The sequence below is a fragment of the Etheostoma spectabile genome, chromosome 20, assembly GCF_008692095.1.
Source record: "Etheostoma spectabile isolate EspeVRDwgs_2016 chromosome 20, UIUC_Espe_1.0, whole genome shotgun sequence".
NCBI classification, from domain to species: Eukaryota; Metazoa; Chordata; class Actinopteri; order Perciformes; family Percidae; genus Etheostoma; species Etheostoma spectabile.
The window spans coordinates 11,455,741-11,465,462 of record NC_045752.1 but is presented as its reverse complement, the minus strand read 5'-3'; the positions used below and the strand labels follow the sequence as shown (position 1 = coordinate 11,465,462).

General features: G+C 41.4%; 1 protein-coding gene across 4 annotated transcripts in view; it reads left to right on the top strand.

Moving 5' to 3' along the window:
• The first annotated feature begins 2,805 nt into the window (after positions 1-2,805).
• Positions 2,806-9,722, top strand: part of LOC116670473 (regulator of G-protein signaling 6) — a 41,862-nt gene continuing 34,945 nt past the window's right edge. For 3 of the 4 annotated variants that reach the window (XM_032501025.1, XM_032501024.1, XM_032501022.1), the window contains exons 1-2: positions 2,806-3,137; positions 5,880-5,975. In XM_032501025.1, the coding sequence (XP_032356916.1) occupies positions 5,892-5,975 (84 nt within the window). In that variant the 5' untranslated portion in view covers positions 2,806-3,137; positions 5,880-5,891. Of the gene's footprint in view, positions 3,138-5,680; positions 5,976-9,722 lie in introns of those variants that run through there. The other variant, XM_032501023.1, reaches the window with a different exon arrangement.

The following is a 9,722-nucleotide window of genomic DNA, read 5'->3' as shown; positions in this document are numbered from 1 at the left end:
TATGAAGAAATGTATGATGTTGTATCCAAGAAATGACTGGAGCGTAATGTCTTGCAGAGTCACGGCCATTGTTGAGTTATAAAAAAGTTATAAACTGTGTATTATGCAGCCAGGATGGGATTAATATAGGCCTACATGGCTATAACATTACTCCAATTTAAAGCCCAGATTAAAAATATCCGTTTTACCAAAAAAAAAAGAAGAAAAAATACCAAAACAGATTGCCATTCAAATATTTTTGCCATTTTAATGTTTTTCTCTTGCTGCTTTGCTAAATTCTTACATTACCTTTGGCTGAACTTCGGAACACACTGCAGACAGCCTCCCATCTCCTAAATTACATTGACAATACATCAGGAGGGGATTTCTGCATTGTTAGTATGAACATAAGAAGAAATTACAATGACCAATATCTTTTTCAACATACATATAGGCATTCGGATATTGTTGTACGACATACTTGAACAATTGTGAAAGGTTCTTTCGACAATGAATGTCTCCATATGTCATGTGTGTGGCCATTAGTGTTGCTCTCTGGCAGTGGCGTGGCTGTGAATGGTCTGCTCAATAAGTTAGCATTAATGCAGATTATAACAGGGCTGGCCCCTTTAAAGCAGATTAGAGAACTCCCTGTCTATCTTCTGTCTGTCTGTCTGTTACCTTGTTAATGAATGCACTCCATAATGCCAGAGCAGCTCATGGGACAGGAAGATACGCTGATTGTAGGTCACTGCAGTGTGGTTTATGTGTGTGGCTAATTGTTATCAGAGGGGATGGGTGATATGTCATAATGCTATGTTTGCACTATGGAGATTGGAAACTACTCTATGGTAGACGCACAGAGAAGTATACAAGTAGTTGGGATAGCAGAGCTCTATTTATACGGTGGATATAATATACTAGGAGTGGGAACCAACAGAGGCCTCACTATACAATATCACGATTTTATTTTGGGGGGCTTTTCCCTTTATTTGATAGTTTTGTTTTAGTTTAGATTATTTATATTTTTGGCCATAGGGATGGATAGTGCCAGTGGATGGACAGGAAAGGTGGGAGAGAGATGGGGATGATACGCAGCAAAGGGCCACAGGTCGGACTCGAACCCGAGCCACTGCAAAGGACTCTGGCTATGGGGCGCACACTCTTACTGGGTGAGCTAGAGGTCGCTCCCGAGTGGGATTTTAAACATATTGCAATATTACGTGATATATTGCAATGTATTACCTTTTTTTTCCAACTTTAAATATTTACCAATTTCAAATTACAATTTGTCAACAAAGATAAAAAAAAAGATACATTTCTCTGTTTGTTCATCTCACTTCAATTTTTATTGCTGCAAAATGGGATTGTCAAGCGGACAAACTGACCAACACATACTGTATATAATAAAAGATCAGCACTTGGTGTTTGTGCATCTATACAGTATTTCCACGGAAAATATTGCAATACTATGCTGTATCGATTCCCCCCCCCCCCCCCTCCCCCCCACACCCCCACCCCTAACATATACCTGCTCCTTTCCTGCTGAAAAGTATTAGAGAAATGTGTGGTGTAAGCATCGTGGGCCGAGGAATAATTTCACACTTTAATAGACAATGCGGGTGTGAGACCTCAGTTTCCCTTGGTTACCACATTTACTGAGAACAGCAGTTTTGAGTTCAATTTCCTAACTTCTTCTGCTTTAGACTGAAGAAAATTGGTCGTTTCTTGATAAAAAATCTGTTCATTCAGGGTCTTTTCTTTCCGTGTAAGGAATATTTGAAACACCTCAAATATTTTCAAAAGGAATTAAGAGGGGGCTTAAGAGAGCCTTTGTTTAGATGACAGCTATAAGGGAGAAGAGCACATGGTGGAGAAAAGAAAGCAAGATAGTTCTCTGACAACTGGTGAACTGGTTCTGTCAACACAAACATCTGCATGTGTGTGTCTGTGCGTGTTCACTCTGCATGCATGCATTCACAAATTGGCCATGCCGTTTATTTCTGGAGTATCTTCCTCGGGGGGCTTTTGAGATCTCATTTATTGCAGGGAAAAAAGGTTCATTCGTTCGGGTTTGCCATTTAAGCTTGACTGATTCCAGAGTTTCCATGAAGAGAGAGGGAAGGAGGAGAACGTAGACATGCAAAAGGGGGAACGCTGGAGACCGAAATAGAGTTCCTGTTTGCCATTCTCAGGAACAAAAATGGAATTTATTGTAATGGGAGGATGTAAAAACATTTAGAAATACAAATATAAGTTGTGGAAATGTGTCTAACTTGGAATCATGGCCTGCTCAAGAAAACAAGCCTAATAAACACAGGCTTTAAATGGAAATTGAAAAACGTTATTTCTGAGGTGGCTTGCTCAAAGAGTCTGGAATATATATTTATAGCCCGCATGTGTGTGTGCTCAGTAACAGTTACTTGTTTTTATATTAGCATTTCAGTATCCTCCTAAGTAAATGTTTCTTATTTTCAGCATCAGTGGGCGCTGCTGCAGTGTGGTTCTCCCTGTCCTCCTTTCCTCTACACTGTGTATCCAGTGTGCAGGCTCTCGCTCTCTCTCTCTCTCTCTCTCTCTCTCTCTCTCTCTCTCTCTCTCTCTCTCTCGCTCTCTCTCACACACACACACACACACACACCGCCCGGCTTTCTCCTCCCTCTCTGCCCCTTCATATTCTGTAAGTCCTTTAACCCTCCCCCTTTTCCAACTTGATCTGCGTCTCTGTTGCACAGCATCTCCCTACATCTCTCTCTCTCTCTCTCTCTCTCTCTCTCTCTCTCTCTCGCTCTCGCTCTTTCTCTCTCTCACACACAAACACTGGCTCTTTCGCTCTTGCTCAGAATCGAGCACATGTAGACATAGGGAGAGGGGGGATGAACGAGGTGTACACATGTGAGGTTTTCCTAAACTGCCGGGGCGAGGCAGGACTGGTGAAGAGAGAAGCAGAGGAGGAGGAATAGAGGAATACTGCAGTGACCAGCCAGCTTCTCTCTCTCTCACTCTCTTTCTCGCTGCTTCACTGCTTTCATCACCCTTTCTTCTTCATCCCCTTCTCTTCCCCTCTGCCAATTATACCATGAACCTGCCTGCTGCTTGTTGCTAAGGGGGAGCTAACCGGGGGAGCAGAGTGGACCAGGCATTATTTTGTTTCTAAGGTAATAAATGCTTCGTTAATGGCAACTTTTAGGTGTCACAGATTTGCATTGCACTAGGCTGCTCGCCTGCTGAGATTGAACGCAGGTTTGGGAATCACGATATTGCTCTGCATGTATCTGGAGCATGTTTTTGTTCTGGGTGTGAACTCGCTGGCAGTGTGTTTCAGTTGACAGGGCGTCTATTGGCTTGTTTATTTGAGCTACTGCAGGGGGTTCTGCCCTGTGAATATGTGCGGTGTGTGTGTCTCATAAATTGGTGTTTGCTCGGATGTGAGGTTGTGCATGTGTAGAGACGCACATGCATTGGACATGAGGGCATGTTGGTGCTCTCTGGCTGTCTTTTAGCAACTGTCTATTGCATCCATTTCACTTTGACACAAGCTTTCAATGAACATATTGGACAGGCCTCTCTGTGGAGTTTGATTTGCATGCTTGAGCAGCTCAATTGGGAGGAAGTTCTCTAGAATTACAGCTTATTATTCACAAGGGACCTATTGGCTCACTATTGTTTTTTTTAAGCAGGTGCTATGCAATCCATAGTGCCTGACATTCATTACGGCCCTTGAGGCGGATGCAAAGATTAGCTGTCTAATGTGCTCAGACTCTAAAAAGAGCAAAGACGCGTTAGCCAATGGAAAGTGCTGTACTCCGCAGTTCTGGTGGCAATAACAAACAGTAAGGTGAGAGCGTATGATTACTTATTCACTCATGCGCATCACCATGCTCTGTGGTTTAATAGATTAGAGGGTTCAACTATGGTGACAAAGTCACCGTACATGTCTGCTGTTGTGCAAGCCGGTGGTATGCTGAATTTTAATTTCATGTTTCCCCTCTCTTTGCCAGAGTCATTATCTGCAGTTTTTCAGACTTGTAACATTACACGGCTACAATTACATAATTCAACTACTCCAAATCCCTTGCTATCGGCTGGCCTTTGGCAAGATGCAGTGTTACTAATTTAGTTAATGTATGAAGGTTTCATATTGGGCCCGCTCATATGTGCCTGTCATAAAGTGCTATCTTTATCCTCTGTGCGTTCTCCCATCAAAAGCTCATCATAGTTCTTTTTTAAAACACAAATACAGTGAATAATGAGCTGTGTGATCTAGTTTTTTCCTGGCAGCTTTATCATCTCACACTTTGTGTTTTTAGAAGTACCAGAAATTATGAATGTGTCAAACTGTGTAATCCACCCCCTCAACTCACGTTCTTCAGCATGGTTAAAGGACTAATAAATGGTTTAACCCATTTAGGGCACACAGATCCCTTCAATGCCAAAGGATAGAGAAAGCTATGGGGGCTTATAAGAGAAGGTTATGGAAATCTTTAGTTAAGCAGAATGAATTTTCCTGAGAGAATAAGGGAGGGAGGAAGACAGCCAAGAGAAAGTGATGGGGACTGTGTAGGGGTTGTAAATAAATCCGTTAACAGCAGCTCTCAAAGCATGAAACAATCAAAAACACAGTGGCACGCGTCAACCACAGTTAAACTATCAGCATCACCTCAGTGAGGGTTCATTCATTATGAAATCAGTTTTTATGTGAAGAAAGATGACTCATCTCCTCACAGCCACATAGACTAGGTGTTGTAGGCATCCGTCCCTGTACTGCAGTGGTTGCCAACCTGTGTTCATTAGGGCCCGAGCACTGACAGTCGGTCGGTGAAGGCCATATTGAAATCAGTAGGATTATTATTGTCATTAATGTCTCAAATTAATCACATTTTTGAGGGGCTAAAGGTTCATGAAAAAGGGTGAAAATTTGAACATACTGTACATCAGAACCGGTGAACATTTTGATAGTTAATGGGTCTTCTTGGGTGTAACAAAATTACTTAATAGCGCCCCTACACAATTTCAAAGAAGTAGCGCCTGCAGTACAATTGACCTAGATGTGTGAAATTTGGTAGGTATATCTATCATGACCAGACTTCCTGGAGCAATCTTTTTTACCCAACAGGAAGTCAGCCATATTCAATTTACTGTGCATTTTTTTAACAATTTAAAGCTTTTTGTTGATTTAATTTGATTTGTAATTGGGTGATATTTGACACTGCTGATTACATAAATTGGACACTGTTGCAATAACGTTTTTATCCAAATAGACTGATAGTGTGGTCAAGTTTGCATTTAAACTACCACTATATGGAGTGGCACATGTTTCAACCATTCATCCAGTTAGGCTTAGCTATTTAAAGTAGCATAAATATATTCATACTCTGTATCCATTACTAAGCTATCTATTTCAACCATTTATTACTTTTACTAACTGTTTAGACATCTGCTCATGCGAACACATATTCACTCTCAATTCACTCAAGTGTTTGGGGATTACAGCTAACTGAAAACGTCGATATAATTCACTAAAAAAATCAGAAAAATTAAATGAGCAACTCTACTATCTTTCACGTTAACTGCAGAAGTGTCCCACAAGTACGCCTGTTTGAAAATCACTGCTGTATTGTACTGTATGCTCGAGATTTGACTTTGCAGATTAGTTAATATTCTGCTTACATAAGCCTACCTGAGCTCTCTTATCTGTCCCTACTGTGACAGGCGTCTCCTTTCCGAGACAGCAGCACACATTATGGCAGCTGAATGACAATAAATGCTGGAGGAATTTTGGTTCCCGGTGGAAATAGAAATTCTGACTGATCATTTATCATTAGTCGGAATTTTGTGTTCTTCCATCGTCCAGGGGATGCTGGGTGCTGTATTCATGTTTTCACCTGTTTCTTCGACAGGACTGAGTGAAAATGGCGGAGGGGTCCAGAGACCAGGGAGGTGTGGGCACCACTGATCCAGAGGAGGACTCCCCCAACATGATTGTCTACAGAAAAGTAAGGCTTACTCTATGTGAATGTGCTACATGTCTGGCCTACATGAAGGGAGAATAACTCGCTAAAGGCAATGGCCCATAGACAGGCTCCTGACAGCCCACTGGTCCGTATTAGTGTGTATCTACCACTCAGATGTCAGGATGCCATCCTGAAAGGCTCTCTTAGTCCTTCAGGACCTTCTTCTCGTACTGTACCCACACAAGTCTGGCAAACTTCAGCTCTCCAATGATTTAATAAGCTCTCAATCCCATGGGTGAGCGTTTGGGCAGTGAAAGGTCCTTTTAGTGTCAAGGGTAATTACCTCTTGCCCATGGTGCCTCACTTCCAATAGCTGCAGTTTGATTGGAAAGAGTGAGCAGTATTGGCGGCTAATTACGTGGATGTTCGGCTGGGAGGAAGTAGCTGGTTTTTGAGGGCCGAGATTGGGAACAGCCAATGAAGGGATGGTTATTCCTCCTCAACTGATGAATAGCTCATTATTTCCTCTGCCAGTACTCTGACAGCCCACTTAAAAAAAGTTTCTTATAATCAGACTTAAACCACGGGATCCACCACTACCCCCTGAGCCTGCTGTCTTGATTAGGGCAAAAAAGTGTTCTATGAGCAGGCTGCAGTTGACAGATCCTCTCCAACTGTCCCAAATCTGTTGTTTCATCCGGCTACTAATGATTTTCCGTTTAGAGGCAAACAGATTAGTGAAGGGATGGGCAAGACAGGATGTGAAATAATTGTTGAAAGCTGGTGTGTCAGTGGTAAAATTTCTCTTTTAGGCATGCTTTTAACTTTGTGTCACAGCGGAGTTTCGGGCATGGTGACAATTTGAAGAATTCTTTTGCACCTCTCAATTTTTGTACTGAACACCTTCAGTCTGCAGCTGTAATAAAACCTTCTTGCCCTCCTTCTAATATCAATGCTACTAAGAATGTGTGCTTGTACAGAGTGTCCCACGTCAGCAGCAATATAAAAGACAGTGGAAGTGCATTGCCAGCAAAAAAACACTTTTCTATTGTGAAGACCTGTTAGGAAGCAGTGGGCATTTCCAGTGAAGTATCTGCCAGGAATACAGCAATAATATTCAATAATCAAATAAGAATTATTACCATTATGAGACAAATGGCTTCACTCCCTGAAGCACGGATTTCATAACAGGCGTCACATTTCTGTCAAAGATATTTGTGTACTGCATGTGGGTCTGTTTTGTGTGGATATTGTACATAGTAATGCATTCATTGTTTATTCAGTTTTATCATTATCCTTCATGTAGTCTAAGAAGCTGTCGCAGAGAATACAGAGAATATACTGTAGTTGCATGTAAAACTGGGTATCTTCATATATTTCACGCCAGAACTTTATTATGTAACACCACACATGCCTTGAAGCAGCACATTTAAAAGGCAAGACTTTGCTTGTCAGGAGGCTGCCTGATGAAATATCCATCATTTCATGTTTTAGTCATACCCAGTGACAACAGACAGATGATTCTGAGAGTGACAGGATGTTTTCTGCCCCTTCCTGCTTTGAAAATGTGATTTTTTTTGTTTTTGTAATCAAATGTGTATTGTCTTTTTAGACACAACATATACATTGTAAATGGACAAATACAATAACCAAACAAGCAGAAACAGCAGGAAAAAATCAAACAAAAAATGGTGTAGGGGAGACTGCTGAGGTTAAAGCATTTAAATCTATAGATTATCAAGAGGGGGGCTATGATATCCGCCCATGCCCTTCTTGTCTTAGATTGTGCTGTATTTATCTTAGCTGTTGTATATTCCAAATTTGCTATTGTACTAAAGGCCAGAAACTAATAAGACTGCAAAGAGAGACTTGGGGTGGACAACATTTACACAATTGTCTTTTTTTGAAGCTGTAAAGCCTGCAAACAGCAATTTATGTTAGTCAAGAGGAAGGGACAGAAAGATGGATTTGACAACACATTTCCAAAAGCAATAATGCAAGGATCAATACTCGGGCCATCCCAAAACACTTGACTTGAAGCTTTCATGGAAGATAGCTGAGGATGCAAAGTAACTTGGTTAAGCAAAATCATTTTTCCCATACAAAGAACTAATAATTTGAGACCCAATATTTGTCTGAGTATATGATCTTAATGCCCTTTAATTTAATTGGTATAGTTTATTATATTTTACTTCAGAACCACTCACTAGTTGAAGATGTCAAAGAGGCCAAATGATAGAAAGGTGCTGAGTCTTTGAGGGGAGAGCGCCCACAGCCTCTGGACTCTGTGGGTGGGCAGGCTGGCACAGTGTGAGGCACTGCTTGCAGAGAGGCAGATGGCCACCAATACGCTCAGCCTCCTAGGAAAACACTGGCAGCTTTATCCCAAAGGTCCCCTGGCATATAGAAGACATCAGCACCTTACTGCAAAGAGCAAAGGGCTAGTGTAGTCTGAGTCAGGAGATAAAAATATTTTAAAGTGTGGGCGGAACCTTTGTGAAATGTATGGCGAGTATGGGTTAAAATACCTTACTTATATGGCGATTTCTGTTGCAACACTGAAGTTAACTGTGTAGGCAGTTAGATAAAGGTGAATGTGATGTATTTAGCCCTTAGAGAGGCTGAGTGCCCGGGAGGGGAGGAGGTTGTCTTTGTCCATGAAGTGTAGGTGCTGCAGAACTATCTTGCTCTGTCTCTCTTCTCCCACGAAAAGAGAAAGTGAAGCAAAACAATCCAATAACTGCAGGACGTCTTTTTGCCTCAGAACTTTTGGTCTAACAGAAGTAAGTTGCACACATAGTGTAAATGCACACACACAGACAAACTAAAACACAAGCTTAATGCCGCTTTAATGCACCCTACCCCATTACGGTTGTTGTGTTTTTCCTTGCGGTGTTTGGCATGCTTAGCAGACAGAAAATGGCAGGATATAGGGACAAGATTGCACCAAGAGACACAAAAAACAACCTCAAACCATCATGAGAAGCAGCACTGTGCTGGGAAATGCAATTAAGCTGAGGAGTGAGTCCACTTTAGTGCGTGCGTGCAACTTCCCCTTTTCCCCCCTCTGATTTGGGGGGCCAAGATAGATATTTGTCGCAAAAGGACCAAAGCACCATTCAGGTCATTAATCGTTTGATTGGATAATTCTTGGCAATCAACTCATACTGTATCTGAAAGTAAGTATTACAGCCACTGTATGTGTGGTACCACGACACAAACCTTTTATCCAGATGAGTTTTAGGAGCCATTAGTGGGTAAATATTAATAATTAGCCATGGCATGAATTTCAAAATACTACTTGGTAACAGTGGCCTTTGGGTGTGTGTGCGCTTTAGTGCTCCATTAACAGAGTTTGGTTGATAATTAAAACTGTTATAGATTAATACACTACACTGCATCTGTAAGATAAATCGGAATAGAAAATCCACATTATAGCCACTGTCTTATGAAGTATAGGATTTATTGCCATTACATTTTGTACAGATATTTATAGTCTGCTGGCCCTGGTGATTGTCTGACGATGTCAGGCGTCTTTTTTCTTTGTACATTTCAGGTGATATATTCGGCTTGCGTTGCTGTAAGGCGAGTTTTGTTGGCGGTCTTCCCCTTAAAAGACGCATTAGAGAAAAATTAGGAAGCTGTTGCTGCTGGACAGGTTACATTGATTTTTGACTTGATCTTAATGGTAAATGGCTGGAATTATACAGGACCTTTATCAAAAGCATTTCAGAATTTGCTCTCATTCACACACAAACACAGACACACACACACACTCACACACACACA